Source organism: Dunckerocampus dactyliophorus, chromosome 10 (assembly GCF_027744805.1).
Source record: "Dunckerocampus dactyliophorus isolate RoL2022-P2 chromosome 10, RoL_Ddac_1.1, whole genome shotgun sequence".
NCBI classification, from domain to species: Eukaryota; Metazoa; Chordata; class Actinopteri; order Syngnathiformes; family Syngnathidae; genus Dunckerocampus; species Dunckerocampus dactyliophorus.
The window spans coordinates 2,579,799-2,597,807 of NC_072828.1; the positions used below are offsets into that span (position 1 = coordinate 2,579,799).

The 18,009-nt window shown below is 43.1% G+C and overlaps 2 protein-coding genes across 12 annotated transcripts in view; both read left to right on the top strand.

Annotated features, from left to right (window-relative positions):
- The window catches only part of insrb (insulin receptor b), a 113,710-nt gene extending 108,514 nt beyond the window's left edge, over positions 1-5,196 (top strand). The window contains exon 23 of the mRNA XM_054790165.1: positions 1,637-5,196. Within this exon, the coding sequence (XP_054646140.1) occupies positions 1,637-1,991 (355 nt within the window). The 3' untranslated portion in view covers positions 1,992-5,196. The remainder of the gene's footprint in view (positions 1-1,636) is intronic.
- Positions 5,197-11,794: 6,598 nt separating this feature from the next.
- The window catches only part of arhgef18b (rho/rac guanine nucleotide exchange factor (GEF) 18b), a 106,498-nt gene continuing 100,283 nt past the window's right edge, over positions 11,795-18,009 (top strand). For 7 of the 11 annotated variants that reach the window (XM_054788729.1, XM_054788732.1, XM_054788737.1 and 4 more), the window contains exon 1: positions 11,795-12,337. In XM_054788729.1, coding sequence (XP_054644704.1) covers positions 12,205-12,337 — 133 coding nt within the window. In that variant the 5' untranslated portion in view covers positions 11,795-12,204. Of the gene's footprint in view, positions 12,338-14,054; positions 14,169-14,376; positions 14,460-18,009 lie in introns of those variants that run through there. The other 4 variants (XM_054788734.1, XM_054788736.1, XM_054788740.1 and 1 more) reach the window with 2 other exon arrangements.

The window sequence follows — 18,009 nt, forward strand, 5'->3', positions numbered from 1 at the left end:
ACTGCTTGAATTTGATACTCACACACCTAAAGCACAAAACGTTAGGATAGTGTGAGCGCACTCAATCGTGGCAGGGTTGCCCTATTTTGGCACGGCTGGATTTCGTGCAAATGCATTGTCGCAGAGGTCGCGGAATCACTGTATCGCCGATACACTAACCAACATAAATTATAATAGAAATCAAATACAAAGACTCCAAATGAAAGCCACACCCATGACTACGTTTGTATGTGTAATAAGTGTCTTGCTTCTCACAAGCAATTAATGACCACAATAACCTTGTACACAATAAATAATCAGAACTTTCCCAAATAAGGGCGAAAACAGTCCACCAAGTCAGAGGAATTGCAAAAACAGCAGAATAGACCGTGTCGTGTAACGAATGCGATCGCCCCTCTTGACAATTGGAGAATTATGCAAAATAAACAATCGGAACAACCCCAAAGAAGTCCACCAAGTCAGAGAAATTGCAGCAAAACAGCAGTCTCTTGTGAGTCTCTAAATTTGTGAAAAATGACATTTATAGCTCCTCATTTCCAGAAGTGATGCCATTGGAGTGCTATCACTCAGCTACACTAACAAAGGATGTTCACAGTGATTACAGCGACGATTTGAGCCAATGTGTCAATAGTTTTCGAGGAGAAAAGAAGGGAGAAACATTTGCAGATGAAATAGAGAACTTAAGCCTTAAGACATGGAGATGAATTGGTTGCCTTCAAAACACAGAATGGTAAGTGGAAATTACTCTGGTGTTGCTTATCCTTCACTTGTTTGAAATTGGCTTCTTAATGAGAGTAAAGGGGTCTTTATAGCCTGATTTATTGTGTATTTCGCCACCCCCGCCCCCACTGTCAACACATGGCTGTGAAAAGATGTTTATATAACATGTATAATGCTTTACAGCCTTGTCGCTATCGTGGAATAGTGTTTAGAAGACATTATGTAAACAAGACATGACTTACTCTGTTCTGTGGCAACTTTGATGTCAGTCTTGTCTTCTTTTTTTTTTCCTCCTGTGTACTGGCGGAATAGTATCCGTTGTCAAAATGGATTTATAGTGTACTTTCAAGCCAAATGCTTCCTGTAAAGGTGTTCCTCCATAGCAATCATCAGTGAAATGATGACTGCAAAAAACGGAACTCGAGGTGGACGTCCATATGTCTCTCGTTCTCTGCACCTGCTTCGTCCATTGTTGTCTTTTTGGAAAAGAATACAAACTTACATTATCACTCTGAAACTGTGAACATCCAGCAGCAAGACAACATTTTGGCATGACTACTATTTTGATGAAAAATATACTGAACCAAGTCGACCATCTACCACTGAGAAGTGTTTGTTTACTCTGCTTTAGCTGGGATGACGCCAATCCTGGAAATGAGACTGAACCGCGAGAGCTAGCTCGTCATGGCTGGCGCGATCAACTATAAATGTCATTTTTGCGAATTTACCGTTTGCTTTCAAAAATCAAACAATGTAGAACATAATTACAAATAATATATAACATATTTAAGCAAAGTTGGTCAATCATGTCAGGGACCCTTCAACTTCTGTGTGAGATGTGCTTCTTGTGCATGCAGGAGCGTGTGTCATGTGATCCCTTCTCCTAACGTGTGGGTCTGGTCTTGTGAACATGCAGGCACAACTTAATGCAGATGTGCTGGCAGTACAATCCCAAAATGCGGCCCATGTTCCACGAGATCATCGAGATGCTGCGGGAGGACCTGCACCCGTCTTTCCAGGAGGTCTCCTTCTTCTACAGCGAGGAGAACAAGATTCCTGAGACGGAGGAGTTTGACCTGGACCTGGACAACATGGAGAGCATCCCCCTGGACCCGTCCTCTTACTCGCAGAGAGAGGAGAGCTTAGGCAGGGACAGCGGGCCCTCTGTGGCCCTCAGGGGGAACTATGAGGAGCACGTTCCTTACACACACATGAACGGCGGCAAGAAAAACGGACGCATCTTATCTTTGCCCAGATCCAGCCCTTCCTAACATTTCCTGGAAGAACGCGTGGAACTGGCCCAACACCTCAACCATCTTTCTTTCTCCTCCATCCCGCTCTCGTTTCCTTATCTTCCTCCTTTCTCCTCCTCAACCCACACGGATCTCAGGACTTTTGACTTTTCTTCCTCATGGCTGCCAAACAGGCTCGCAAGGGATGCAAACAGCACGCGCCTCTTTTCCGCTAATGGCGGAAACACACACACACACACACACACACACACACACACACACACACACACACACACACAAAGAACTGTGAACACAACTAAGCTGGCTGCTTCTGTTGGACCTCCTCAGCACTTGCGGTGGCTCTCCTCTCCTCCCGCTGAACTTCCACTTGAGTCTTCAGACTTTCTGTACCAAGATGGTGGCCTTGTGATGCGTGGCCTCCCGAGAAAGACACCGGTTTCTCCGCTTGCGCTTTCTTTTCACGTTGGATCCGTTGGACGGCTGGGATGAATCCATCGTTGAACAAACGGCTCGTCCTGGAGCAACATCGGCTCTTTTTTGTGTTTTTTTTTTTTTTTCCCAGAATTCCAGAACGACGCGCATGTTGATGGGGTGAATAGTTTTAATTTATTTGCTTTTATTTCTTTGTTTTCTTACGTGTCCTCACTTATATGGCTGAAGGATATTTAAACAGTTATTCATTGGACAAAGGAGTTCCTCAGACTGACCAATAGCTGCTGCTGCTTTCATATATTTTACTAGCTATAGAAATCTAAAAATGGATATAATATATATAGTATATATGGAATCTTGGTGCTCAGGTACCAACATTTTATATATATAATATATGATGTTTTTGTATATAGTTCATATTTGTAATATTTTTCATCAAAAGCTTTGTTAGTACCTAGATTTTTATTTTTTGCCAGTTTTCTTTTCCTTCAAATGTTTTTATTTTTGTAGCCCCCACAAATCCACCATCAGTGCTCTGGTAGTGTGAGCGCGCCCGGGTGGGAAATTGCCTCTGAATCCTTTCTATTTTTTGTTGACTCACCCTCGGGCCTCCCGGAGCAGACCTTTTATTTTTAAGGATGAGGGGGAAAAAAGAGAGAAAAAAAAGCTTTAAAAAGGGGGGGTGGGGGGTGATGAGGTCACATGATGTGTGTGGTGAGGCCTGATGAATGTACTTCCTGTTTGATAGCAGCACCAGCCCTCCCATGGTCCTCTCATAGGTTCTAGATTCTCCTCGGTTGGGTTCTTGTCCTGTTTGTGATGGTTCTCCTCAGGTTCCACCACCGTCTTTACAAGCGATGGTTGCAGCAGGCGGCGCCAATACAGACGATTCCTACATCATCTATGTTTGTTCATGAAAGGGGTTGATGAAACTGTAATTTCCCTCGCTCGGTGGCGCCTCCATGCCCTTTTTGTGCTTTGATCCACTTGGGACGCTTGAGAACATCCCAGATGCGTCTGGTGCCTGCCGTGCATTGTAGCGGCCTGCAGCCGTCGTGTTTTGTCGGTATTGCATGGTACCTACTCGGCTCCTCTCGTGTTTCCATCGACACAAGCAAGTACTGTTTCTAGTCCAAGCGTGCCGAGCTGATGATAGCCGGCACATTTGTCACTGTAACCTTTGAGGACACACGGCCTGCCACGCATGCTAACCTACACTGTAGCGCTGCCTTAGTTACCATGCTATACTCCTCAGTCTTCACTTGGATAAAATGGCTACTTAGCGTGGTCAGTAGCTACATGCTGGAAGGAACTACAGGAGCCCCTCCTCCTCCCGCCACTTTGCTGCAGCTGCCCTCAGTCTCCTAAAGGATAAAAGTACTCCTTACTGTAGCCAATCGTCACATTCTGGCAAGTAAATACAGGAGACCCTTCTTTCTTATTTTGCTATAGCTGCCTTTAGTCTCCCATTGGATAAAGTTAGTCTCCTTCTGTGGTCAGTAGTTCCACTTCCCTCCAAAAGTTTGGGAACACCTGAAGGTGTTTCCAAATTTTCGGAGGGCAGTGTATGTCTGACAAGTAAATACAGGAACCCCTCATTCTCCTCTACTTTGCTGTAGCTGCCCTCAATCTCCTACTGAATAAAACTACAGTAGTGTCCAAACGCTAGCCAATAGTTGCGTACTGTAATGACTAGTAAATACAGGAGACCCTCATTCTCCACTTTACTGAAGCTGCCCTCAGTCTCCTAGTGGATAAAACTACAGTAGTGTCCATACCATGGTCAATACTTGCATACTGTAATGACTAGTAAATACATGAGGCCCTCATTCTCCACTTTACTGAAGCTGCCCTCAGTCTCCTAGTGGATAAAACTACAGTAGTGTCCATACCATGGTCAATAGTTGCCAACTGTAATGACTAGTAAATACATGAGACCCTCATTCTCCACTTTACTGGAGCTGCCCTCAGTCTCCTATTGGATAAAATGTCTCATTTATGTGCCCAGTGATCCCATGCTGACAAGTAAACCCAGCAGGCCCTCATTCTCCTCCACTGTTGTGGTTTGTTGGAGTGACTTGAAGCTGATTGTTGTATGAAGCAGGTCGAGCCCAGTCGTGTGGGTAAGGTGCAGTGGGGAGCGTGCCCCATCAGGCCTGACGTTGCGGGATTCTAGTCACTCGCTCCTGTTTTTGACACCCTTGACGTGACGTTTGTCTCGGACGGTCAGCGTTGATGCTTTGATGGACTTCCTTCAAGCGTCTTCTGACGTTTCAGACCACGAGTGTGACCGGCGGCGCAGCAGCCACAGCCACGGCAGCCTTCCGGGAACGCCCTCGCTCACGTACCAGTGCCTTCTCATTATTGAAGAAAAGCATCAATGGGGGCGTGTCTTCACACGACCACGGAAATGCGGCGGACACGCTACGAACACTGTGAACATCAACCACGCTAGTTCCTTTCCATGGCACCCACAACTCACTCGCTCGTTTAGTTGGGACGAAGAGCAAAAAGGAAATGGCGGCGTGTGGGGGTGGAGCCACGCCACAGCCTACTTTGTTCTTATGGTTATCTTATGGTTATCTTATGGTTATCTTATGGTTATGGTTGTGGCCGAGAGTCTACCTCAGTGCACACGGACGAATCCATCAGCATCACATCATCAACCTATCACACTCAAACTCTAAACCTCTCTGCCTTACACACACACACACACACACACACACACACACACACACACACACACACACACGCTCTTCTTCTATTATTGGGCCCTTAAAGGTACTTCTACTACTACTAATAAATATTCTATCTTCTATATCTTTCTGTAACGTGGAAGCATTTTTCCAACACTAAAATGAAATGATTCTTTTCTGATTGAGGTTTGTCAGACCTTTCTTTCTCCGCGTTGCTGCGCTGCCCCCAGTCTCCTCTTGGATAAAATGTTCCTCCTGGCCTGCGTGGGCCAGCGCCCTGTGCAGGGAAGTTCCATTTTTCACGGGGGCACCCAAAGTCCGGCCCGGGGGCTGTTCGTGTTCATGTCACATTTCAAAAATTCATTTGTTTCACATGTTTTGTCTTGTTCATGGAACATAAGGCTGAGGTGTAGACTCTTTTATTTCCCCTTGAAGGACGTGCAGTTTGTTTTTTTTTCCTGTGGAAGGAAGCCAAGGAAAGGAAAGGTGAGAATATGACATCACATCATGTGGTCATCGTTTAGACTTGTGCTCGTGCTCGGAGAGTTTTGATGCTGCAGGAAGTGACGACATCAAGACTTATTTGGCATTGAGGAGGTCAGAGGTCACTGGTTCTTCCACAGCAAACTCATCCAAGCGTAACGTCAGAGTCGGAATCATAGAGTCGCGCTAAATAAACATGACGTGGGGTGTCCCGAGACTTTTGTCCCTAGATGGCATCCCGGGCTCTTTGTCTTGTGTTTTTTTTCTTAGCGTCCACGATTTTGCTTTTGCTTTTGCTTTTGTCATTTGAGAGTGTTTGAGTGGTCACGCTCGGGCGGACGAGATGAGATGATGACGACAAAGCTAGACCAGGACAATCCTGTGTCCCATGCAAGTTCAAAAACAAGAAAAAGAATAATAATGTCACTTTTACGCTCTCAGGGAGGCGGCCTGATGGGAGGATGAGGAGGAGGGTGAAGATACACCATAGCTACCTTTTTATATCAGGCAGGGAACACCCCCCCCCAAATGACCATCCCCTTGTTGTTGGAGACAATCAGGAAACTCTTCAGCTCAGCTTGGACGGCCCCCTGCCTACACCCAAGTCAACCCACCCCACCCCAACAGTGCCTTGCCCCCCCCCCCCCCCCCCCCACCCCCGCAGACAGAACCCGCCCAAACCCCCAAGAGGAGCTCCAAATATGAATTCAGTTCTAATGCAGAGAAAATCAAATCAAAGATTGTCATTTAGGAAGATGCTCTTTCTAGCGCAAAATGGAACTTTGGTGCTGGCTAAGCTTTGCTTTACGCCCGGAAAAAAAGGAACGATAGCGTCAGCATTTTAGAACTTTTGGGGGTGTTTTTGTTTGTCTGTTTGTCAGCACTCGCCAAAATCCCATCCATCCTCCGCAAATACGCCACATTTGAAGCCATTTTCCTCCCGTGCATCCCAACATTGACAAGAAACTAGTGGTTCTTACGTGTAGATAGCCATCACACACACACACACACACAGCATTTGCTTGGTTGGGGACCTTAATAAAAAGAAAGAAAAAGAGGTAGCTCATACTGAGGGTTGCAAAGAGGTTAAAGATTCTTCCCATCATGTTGGAAACTTGACTTGGACATGGAAGCCAAGTCACTTTTGGGGTTTTGGACGGTTTGCACGTTCCTAGTGTAGATGAAGCATACAGCGTGTGTGTCCACTACGTCCACACCACCATGTACGCTAAAATCTGACTTCATATTTGGGTGCAGTGTCCCTCGCTGCACGCGCTTCACCTTTCGCCGACTCGCTGTTTCACAAATGTTTTTAAAGTGCAATTTTGCACTTTTTTTTTTTCCCACCAGCTTATGAGCGGGCATTGCGTGGCGCGTCCTTGTGCGTTAGCGCCATCTGTCGGTGCTGTGATGTTGTGTTGACTACTGCTAGCAGGGTTGTGAGACCTGAAGGCGTGAGCAGCCGGAGTAACGATGTCACGCCTCCGCCTCGTCTCAGGATGTGGTTATGCGCCTGCATGAGCCGCCGCCATCTGATTGGCTGAGAACCCACGCATTGTGTACTGCGTCCCGATTGGTTGTAGACCGTTGTGGCTCGATCTCCTTCGTGTCGTTTCCTGTTGTGGTCAATGGTCGCTAGCGGACTAGCTAAACGTGTGAGCTGCTCGCTAACCGCCGATGACCAATATCAGACGAAGAAGAAGAAGCTAACCGCCTAGAGAGCGCCATGAACCACTTTAACAAGGATGCATAAACGCTGCAGCCCAACGGTGCGGCCACAGGAGTGAAATACACACGGGTCACTTCATCAGTTCCTGTGCCCAAGCTAGTAGGTCCATCATGAACATTTGAGAGTTGTGAGAAGTGTAAGAAGTGTAAGGTGGGGGCTTCTACAGCCGTAAAACATGGCATCATTGGGAACACACGAAGTTGGCTCCTTATTGCAGGATAAAGGAGGGAACACTATTCCTCCTGTTGATTTATTGATAAATTATTAATGATCAATTGACAGTTAGGAAAAAAAACCCTACATTTTTAAGAATATGATTTTAAAAATGCATGCATGGTTTTGTATTTTGGTATATTTATTTCTTTGTTCAACTAGAATACAAACATTTCAGTGTATTTCCATACAAACTATACATACCCATTTTTAGTTCTTGTCAAATCTGACCTCCTTTTGGCAACTATTGATTTGATTTGATTTGACTAAACTGTCATACAATAAATGATATATATCCAACTAGTATATATCATTTAAAATATCTGACTCATCTTTGAAATGAGCTGTGCTGTTAACCATAATCCATACCATAGGTGAGTGTTGGGCTGCTATGTGCTGTATGTACAGTACTGTATGTGCTGTATGTACAGTACTGTATGTGCCGTATGTACAGTACTGTATGTGCTGTATGTACAGTACTGTATGTGCTGTATGTACAGTACTGTATGTGCTGTATGTACAGTACTGTATGTGCCGTATGTACAGTACTGTATGTGCTGTATGTACAGTACTGTATGTGCCGTATGTACAGTACTGTATATGCTGTATGTACTGTATGCAAACATCACACTAGTACATACTAGAATTTTTTATACTCCCCCCACCCCCCACTCCCCCCCCCCATAGCAATTTTTTTGAGCATTGCTTTTTTTCTAATGAATTTTGATGTTGAACTTCCATCCAATGGAATATGCACCTAGTGTACAGTATACCCCCATTAGGTTGGGCGTTTTGTCCAAGTCGCTCCTGTAGATGAAATATTCTTTACATTTAATCCCACAAAGTTTCCTTTTGAGAAAAGTGAATTTCCAAGGAAAGTTTCCCAGATGGAAAATGTTGACTTGCCTTTGCAACCCCTCATCTTGTCTGTCAGGGCAGGATGACAGAAAGCATTTATTCTTTTTATTCCCTCTCCTTTCTTTTCAACAACTCTTACCTTTTTAGAGAAATGCCATTTTTAGCCAAAGGCAGGAGGGCAAAAAACACGATGACTTTTTTGTTGTTGTTCTTACTGTAAACTTTTACGACTCTTGTACATGAATTTGTTATCAGTGTGTGTATATAACTTCATTTGCTTTCAAAACGGGAGAGGATATTTTTATGGTAGTTGACGAGTCGACCCTGTGGAAACACACACAGTCACACTCACACACTCGGTGGCCTTTTTGGCCGCCCGTCTGGCTTTGCAATTTCATCCCGTCTCAGTGTCGGCCCGACAAATTCAAGCCTTTTATTTGATTTACAATTTTTTTGGTGTTGTTTTTCACTGAGGCGTGTTTAGTTTGTGTTGTTTGAGTAAATAAGGTGTAAACTGGACGTGACCACTGCACATCCTTTCAGAGAGGAAGAAGATGAGCGATGAAATAAGCTACAAAGACGTTTTTGTTTTTTTTTTTGATCAAGTAATGAATGAATGAATGAAGTACTGCTGATGAGTGCCGACATGTCGTGGGTCTGCTTTGTGGACGCATCGCATTGTGGGCGGAGCTGGTCTGCTCCAGTTTGACACAGCAGCGGTACTCGTGGTACTCGTGGTACTCGTGGTACTCGTGGTACTCGTGGTACTAGCGCACTAGTAGTACTTTGTCTCCTCGGTGCACATACGCTCCTTTCTGTAGCCGCCACCTGGCTGTGTGTAGTCGTGCAGGATACCTCTTATGTTGGTTGCTCTTTGGGAACTGTTGTGTATGTTTGTATAGTCCAAACCCAGAGAGATCGCTTCATCCCTCACACTGGATCCAAATGTGCCATTATCTTTATGTAAGTACGGCGTATATCAACACACACACACACACACACACACACACATCATGCATATTGTACAGGATCAAGAAAAAACACGAAAAAAATGTGCCATGACTAAATGAAACGCTTGACAATTTATTTTTTCTATGTTTTCAAAGGAGAGCCAAGTAGTGACATGTACAGAAAATGTTGCAATGATATGAAAATACAAATCTTGCTGTGTGTAAATTATTCAACAATTAATTGTTTATATTAAAATTATGAATAAAAAAATGATTGGAGATGATGTCTTTTCTTTCCTTGCTGGAGGCAGAAATCATCGTGAACTTGAAGATCGTAATTCACGACGGCTGACTGTTAGGGCAGCACTGAAAAAAAATCAGAGATTTCGAGAATAAAGTTGTAAGTTTACGAGAAAAACAGTTGACAGTCAATTCACAAGAAAAGAAGTCGTACATTTACGAGAAAAAGTCATAATATTACGAGAATAAAGTCGTACATTTGCAAGAAAAGAAGTCATTTTCCAAGAATAAAGTCGTAAATTTAAGAGAAAAAAATGTCAAATTTACAAGAACAAAGTCGTAAATTGAAGAGAAAAAGAATAAAGTTGTAAATTGGGTGAAAACTCCACCAGAAACAGCGCGAGACCGCTCCCCTCATGCCTCATCTCCGTGGCCATGCTGCTCTGCTGTTTTGAAACCTGACACCACAGCGCTTGGATTGCCACTTTTCTTCTTGAAAATAAACAAAATGTTATCATAAAAATGCATTTTTATTTTCAGTTAATTGGGACTTTTTCTAAAAATGAAATGGAAGCATGAATTGTGCTGAAGGAGAACGTTGGTGACCTCAAGCTGAAAGCAACTTGGGTTCTGCAGCAGGACAATGATCCAAAACACACCAGCAAGTCCACCTCTGAATGGATGAAGACTTTGGAGTGGTCTAGTCCAAGTCCTGACCTGAATCCTATTGAGATGCTGTGGCATGACCTTCAAAAGGAAAAGCCTCCAATGTGGCTGAATGACAACAATTGTGCAAAATTCCTCCCCAGCGCTGGAAGAGACTCATTGCAAGTTATCACAAACGCTTGATTGCAGTTGTTGCTGCTAAGGGGGGCCAACCACTTATTAGCTTTAGGGGGCCATCACTTTTTCACGCAGGGACATGTAGCTTTGGATTGTTTTTCTCCCTTAATAATAAAAAGTTTCATTTAAAAAGTGCATTTTGTGTTGAGTTGTGTTGTCTTTGACTAATATTTACATTTGCTTGATGATCTGAAACATTTAAATGTGACAAACATGCAAAGAAATAAGAAACCAGGAAGGGGGCCAACACTTTTCCACACCACCGTATATACGATCATGGAAAAAAAGATTAGAGCACCCTTGTTTCGTCAGTGTATTGATCCATTTTAATGCTGGTACAACTAAAGGTACATTTGTTTGGACAAATATAACGATGATATCAAATATAGCTCATAAGAGTTGAATTTAAGAGCTGATATCGAGCAACTTCCATGCTTTTCTTGATAATAAATAAGTTCTTACATGAATAGCTATAGCATTGTACTGCCAAAAAATGTAACTCTCATGAGGTATTTGTGTTGTCATTGTTACATTTGTCCAAACAAAGGTACCTGTAGTTGTATCAGGCATTCAAATGAACAAGAAACTGAAGAAACAAGGGCGCTCTAATCATTTTTTCCATGACTCTATACTGTTATTTTCCTAAAAAAAAAAAAAATCTGACTTCATTCTGGTAAGATTATCACTTTTTTTTCTAAAACGTCAATTTTTCTTGAAAAAAATATGACAGTCTTGTAAGATTACCACTTTTGTCTGAAAAAAATGCAGCTTCTTCACTTAAATGTTTGACCTTTTCCCACAAATCTACTATTATTTTATATATTATAACTATTAAGTAAAGTCAGCATTTGTTTTGGGGGCAGCAAGGCTCAGGTGGTAGAGTGGTCGTCTCCCAACCTGAATGTTGAGGGTTCGATCTTCTGTCCTTCCCGTGATCCTGTGAAGTGCCCTTAGGTAAGATACTGAACCCCCAGTTGCTCCTTGGTGCTGCGTGAAAGACCGTTTGCCATTTTGCACTGTTAAGTTAAACTTAGGTAAAGTCAGTATTTATTTTGCACTGAGAAGTTGAACTCAAGTAAAGCCAGTATTTACTTTGCGCTGGAAAGTTGAACATAAGTAAAGTCAGTATTTACTTACTTTTTTTACCTTTTCCCCAAAATATAGGCACATATTTTCTCTTAGGTGAAGTCAGTATTTGTTTTGCACTGTTAAGTTGAACTTAAGAAAGGTAAAAATTAGTAAAATAAAATTGAACTTAAATAAGGTAAATGTTTGTTTTGCACTGTTTACTTGAACTTAAGTGAGGTAAGTATTTGTTTTGCACTGTAAAGTTAAACTTAGGAAAGGTAAAAATTTGTTTTGCACCATAAACTTGAACTTCAACAAGGTAAGTCATTGTTTTGTTGAACTCAAATAAAGCAAGTATTTTTGCACTGTGAAGTTGAACTTAAGTAAAGTCAGTATTTACTTTACACTGTCAAGGTGGACTTAAGTAAGGTGAGTATTTGTTCTGCACTGTAAAGTTGAACTTCCAGGAGGTAAATATTTGTTTTGCACTGTGAAGTTGAAGTTAAGTAAAGCCAGTATTTATTTTGAACTGTCAGGTTGAAGTTAAGCGAGGTAAGTAATCAAATCTAACAGAATAAAATGCAATGAAGTAGTGAAGAAAGTAGCTCTAAGGACTAGAAATAAAGGAGTTTGTCATCTTCCTGTGAGGCGTTTGTTGAGGTATAAAAGGAGTGTAAGGACGTTGCTCAACGTGTGTGCAGACATGAGGGAGTGCAGACATGAGGGAGTGCGTGCTTGACTTTGACGCCACAGATGAGGAACTCCAGCAGACAAACTTGTGTGTTTGTACAAAACGATACAAAGAGGAAGCTAAAGGCCAGCTAACCGAAGACCTTCATTTTCCTACAAACTGTAAGTACACTTTATGGAAATGTATTATGTCTTACAGTATGTGCGTGTGTGTGTGTGCGTGTGTGTGTGTGTGTGTGTGAGAGGTATTTTGTATGGCCCGTGTGTGTTTTTGTGCTTTCCTGGTCTCTGTGGGAAAGTGGGGAGGCTTTTCCACTTGAAGTGTGGCGAAGCTGAGGTGACGCTGATCCCTGCTTCCACTTTGACACAAGCTTGCAAGCATTGGAAGCAGCGTTCAAAATTTGGCACCATTTGCTTCAGTCATCTTGAAGGTGGGAATGACATCAACAAGACAAGAGAAAAGCTTCAGTAGCCTTGGAGACTTTCGCCTTGGAGAGTCGGTGGTGGAGCTTGGCTCCTTTTTTCTTTGGCGGCATGACGGGATGTGCCGGCGGCAGGTGGTGGAGCTTAATTGGCTCCTTTTTTTTGCCAGCATGACTTAGTGTGCTGGCGGTCGTTGGTGCAGCTTATTTGGCTCCCTTTTTCCTTGGTGGCATGATGTCATGTGCCGGTGGTGCGGCTTAATTGGCTCCTTTTTTCCTTGGTGGCATGACATGATGTGAATAAGGCAACGCTTCATAGTGATGTTTCAGCTGCAGCTGCCTGTATTTTTTTTCCCCAAATGCGATCAGAATGTTTGGAATGCTAATGGAATGTTGTAAGAATGTTTAGAATGCAGTCAGAGTGCATTAGAATACCTTTCCAATGCCCGTCGATATTTTTCCACTTCGAATCCCCCTTAAAAGTTTTTAGCATTCGGAGCGGCCACAAGGGTGGGCCCTGATATTTGGAATGCACTCAGAATGCAGTCAGAATTTTTAGAATGCACTTTGAATATCCAGGAATGAACCACAAATGTTCATTCTGATGCTACTGTGGCTCAGGGCAGTGGCGGAATGCTACACGTAACGTTCCATGGAAAATGAATTCCCATCAACAGGGGGCGACCTTGAAATTCTCTGTTTATTTTCAATGGGAAACATGTCACCGAAAACATGGAATTATGGGAAACGTGGGAATTTTTTAAAAAGTCCTGTTTAGTTATCACTTTCCATTTCATAGGAGCAGATCCCGTCACATGTTCCAGGATTCCATCTTTATCCTTCATGACGGTCGCGGCATTTCAGCCATTTCTCCGCTTTCTGAGCATGTGACTAATTTCACTTTCCTTTTCGTTGATGCACTGCCATCAGAAGGGTCTGCCTCCTGCTTGGAGGCCATCATGAAGGCCCAAAACGTGAAGTAAACAGACGAACGGTGACGCATGAGCACGTGATGTTCTGCAGGCACACAAGCAGCAGCTACTTCTCTTTCTCTTTTCCTTTCGTATGAATCATTTGTGGGAGTGCGCACGCAAGCACAAAAGGACCGAGGACTGCGGGAAAATGACGAGTTGGTTTTGTTTGCTTCCAAGAAGTTAATATTAGAGAAACACAAAAAATGAAACGACATCCAAGGAACAAATAAACGGGCTGCACCTGCACGCTACCTTCTGGTGGCCGGGCAACGCATGCTTGTAGAGCACCACAATGTATCCCACAAGACACAGTGGAGAAGTGCTTTACTGCATTTGCAGATTAGGTACCTAATATTATGAGGAAGGGGGGGACGTCATCCTGCATGAACTCTCCTCCCCTTTCTGGGCTCTCATGCTCACTCCTCCTCTTCCTCCTCCTCCTCCTCCTCCTCCTCCTCTTCTTCTTCGTCCTCATGCGGTGGTGCCGCACTTGAACCCGACCTCCTCGCTGCGCTGCTGTGATGGCGGACGCTCCTCTCAACAACTCCTGGCCGTCCTTCTCCAGGCTGTGGATGAAGAGGTGGTCCATCAAGAGAGGTAGGACTTTTTAAAGATGTCGGCGGAGTTCATGTATGAAGGTTTGGAGGCAACTTCCCAAACTGCAGCCAACGCCTGTCCCGGTGTTCTAGAGCGATGGACGGGTGTCTTCTCGTGTGTTGCCGTCAGAGCGACACGGCGGCTCAGAGACAAACAGGATGTGGAGGCAGCGGCGTGTCTTTGTGTAGCGCCGCTTCCAAACGTCATCAAAGCTGCTCGCTCTGTCAGATCACACTTGGTTTCATGTCAGCTCCCACGCACGTGCAAACCTGCAGGCACGGCGACGTTACTGTAAGCTCATCATTTATTATCACATCGAGAAGCACGTTCACACGCTTGTGGTCATTTGAATAACTGAATTGTAGTTGTTCTCTCCAAGAATGGGCCTTCCACGCACCCTCAACCGCAAGCACGGTGTCCAGTGGTACTTGAACGCACCATAGACACAAAAGTTATTAATTATACATTTTCTATTTACTAATGTATTCATTTTCTTAAATGTTCTTAAAAAGAATAGACTTTTGGCTAATTCTGGCATATTGACAGACATGTTTATTAATATGCACTGTCCCTGTAAATCATCCAAAAGAATGTGCTAATAAGGTAAACAGGTGCTAAGAAACTAACAGTTGATCAACCCGCTAAGTACTTAGACGACGTCGTGACAGAACAAACCAAATGTAAATAACTAGCTTAGCAGCTAACAAGCCAATTAAACAGCTAAATACAAAGTCCGACAATGAGCCACATTTTAGGGATGCTGTTTTCTTTGTCAAGCGAAACTCACACTTGAGCAGAAAGGAAAGCAAAGTTGTACTCCTGCACTCACTTCCTGTATACGCTGTACTGATCCTTTGAACAGCATCGCACAAGAGTGAGTACACCCCACATATGTCAGCAGCCTTGTTATTAACTCGGATACGGGGGTGTGAAAAAGTGTTTTCCCCCTTCCTGATTTCTTATTTCTTTGCATGTTTGTCACACTTCAATGTTTCAGATCATCAAACAAATGTAAATATTAGTCAATGACAACACAACTCAACACAAAATGCACTTTTTAAATGAAACTTTTTATTATTAAGGGAGAAAAACAATCCAAAGCTACATGTCCCTGTGTGAAAAAGTGATTGCCCCCCCCCAAGTTAAAACACAACTTAACTGAGATGAATTGAGATCTATCAGTGTGGAAAAGGTTATAAAGCCATTTCTAAAGCTTTGGGACTCCAGCCAACCACAGTGAGAGCCATTATCCACAAATGGCCAAAACATGGAACAGTGGTGAACCTTCCCAGGAGTGGCCGGCCAACCAAAAGGGCAGCCACGACTCATCCCAGAGGTCACAAAAGACCCCACAACAACATCCAAAGAACTGCAGGCCTCACTTGCCTCAGTTAAGGTCAGAGTTCATGACTCCACCATAAGAAAGACACTGGACACAAACGACCTGCATGGCAGAGTTCCAAGACAAAAACCACTGCTGAACAAAAACAACATTAAGGCTCGTCTCCATTTTGCCAGAAAACATCTTGATGATCCCCAAGACCTTTGGGAAAATACTCTGTTTTTGGAAGGTGTGTGTCCCATTACATCTGGTGTAAAAGTAACGCCACATCCTATTGAGATGCTGTGGCATGACCTTAAAAAGGAAAAGCCTCCAATGTGGCTGAATGACAATTCTGCAAAGATGAGTGGGCCAAAATTCCCCCACAAGGCTGGAAGAGACTCATTGCAAGTTATCACAAACGCTTGATTGCAGTTGTTGCTGCTAAGGGGGGCCAACCACTTATTAGCTTTAGGGGGCCATCACTTTTTCACACAGGGACATGTAGCTTTGGATTGTTTTCTCCCTTAATAATAAAAAGTTTCATTTAAAAAGTGCATTTAGTGTTGAGTTGTGTTGTCATTGACTAATATTTACATTTGTTTGATGATCTGAAACACTGAAGTGTGACAAACATGCAAAGAAATAAGAAATCAGGAAGGGGGCAAACACTATTTCACATACTACACTTTAGAGTAGTCAGTGTACAGCTTGTACAGCAGTCCAGAGTCACCACAGGCATTATTGTGTAAATATCTGCCATCCAAACTACAATGTGAAACAAACCTTCCTTGGTGGAGGTAACCATCAACATGGATGTCATGCTTGAATCATATGACGATGGTGATGGTGATGATGATGACGATGGTGATGGCGTGCATCAAGTTCCTCTTGTGATTGGCACGCTGCTTCTCATGATTTCCCTTTCGGTCTTTTCTGCTGCAATCTTTTCCAGATCCAAATATGAGCACTATTGTTATCGTTATTATTACTTATAATATTAATATTACAACTACTACTACTAATATATCTTACTTCAACCACTACTATTACTAAATAATAACATGTACAGTATTATTATTAATGATTAGTATTTTATGAGTGATAATAAGTATTGTTAATACTAATCATCATCAAGCAATGTCAGGATGGTAATCACACTACTATTACTACTTAATAATAACGTAATAATAATTACTATTATTAATAACATGTGTATTATTAATTACAATTGATAATACTACTATTTATTATTATTATTATGGTGGTGATCAAATGAAATACACATTATCAATATTGTTACTTTTAATATGACTATTATTAATCAACAAAAACATGATTATTATTGTTAATAGTAATCCAAATGTATTCTTATTATTTGTAGTAGTAGTGTGATTATTATGAGTACTCTCACCATCCTGATGATGCCTGCTGGTGATGGTCATGAATCAAGTAAGAACAATTAGCAGTATTTGAAGTAATATTGCTGTTTAAAACCAACAGGTGAATCATAATATCTTTTTGTGAACTATAAAGACTAAAGACAAGCAGTAAAGTAAGGACGAGCAGTAAACATGATGTCAACAGTAGCAGGTGATGCACATGAAGGTGTAACCATGACAACTGCTCTGTTTTATGTGATGATCATGTGATGACACTCAGTTGAGTAGCAGATTCCCTCCAGCGAGGTGCAGACACTCCGAGGCGACAGCTGACTATAACAAGGCCGCACTGCGACACACACACACACACACACGGGCGTGTGATGTATCAGCTGTGATGCGAGGCCGACCATAAAAGGGCGTCCGTGTGAGCATCAACAGTCCGTGTTTACACGAGTGTAGCGAGGACGCAAACAAATGAACGCTGGCGTGTGATTTGGACTTATAGAAAGTAGAGTACGTGATCTACGCCGCATCTCCGGCTGCCATGTCGGGAGGGAACGGTCGCGATGCTTCCTGGCGAGGACACTGACCGTCTACGTTTGGTGTCACATGATGACATCTTCTCCAATCAGCCACGCAGGGACAGACCACATCCATCCATCCAAACACATGAATAACACTCCTTCCATTCAGGGGTCGGCCTGAATCCAGCCTTCGCCAACACCTGAGCCCTTGGAACTCAAGCCTTTGTCGAGCACCCATGAATCAGTGAAACTCGAGTCTTTGGCAACCCTTGAGTCAGTGAAACTTGAGTCTTGGTCAAGTACACGTGAGTCAGTGAAACTCAAGTCTTTGTTGCCTACCCGCAAGTCAGTGAAATTTGAGTCTTCATGGAACACCCATGAGTCAGTGAAACTTGAGTCTTTCTGGAGCACCTGTGAGTCAGGGAATTGTGATTCTTTGTCAAATGCTCACTGATCAGTCAGTGAAACTCGAATCTTGGCCAAGTACATGTGAGTCAGTGAAACTCGAGTCTTTGTCAACACCTATGTCAGTGAAACTCAAATCTTTGTCGACGACCCGTGAATCAGTGAAACTTGAGTCTTCGTCGAACACCCGTGAGTCAGTGAAACTC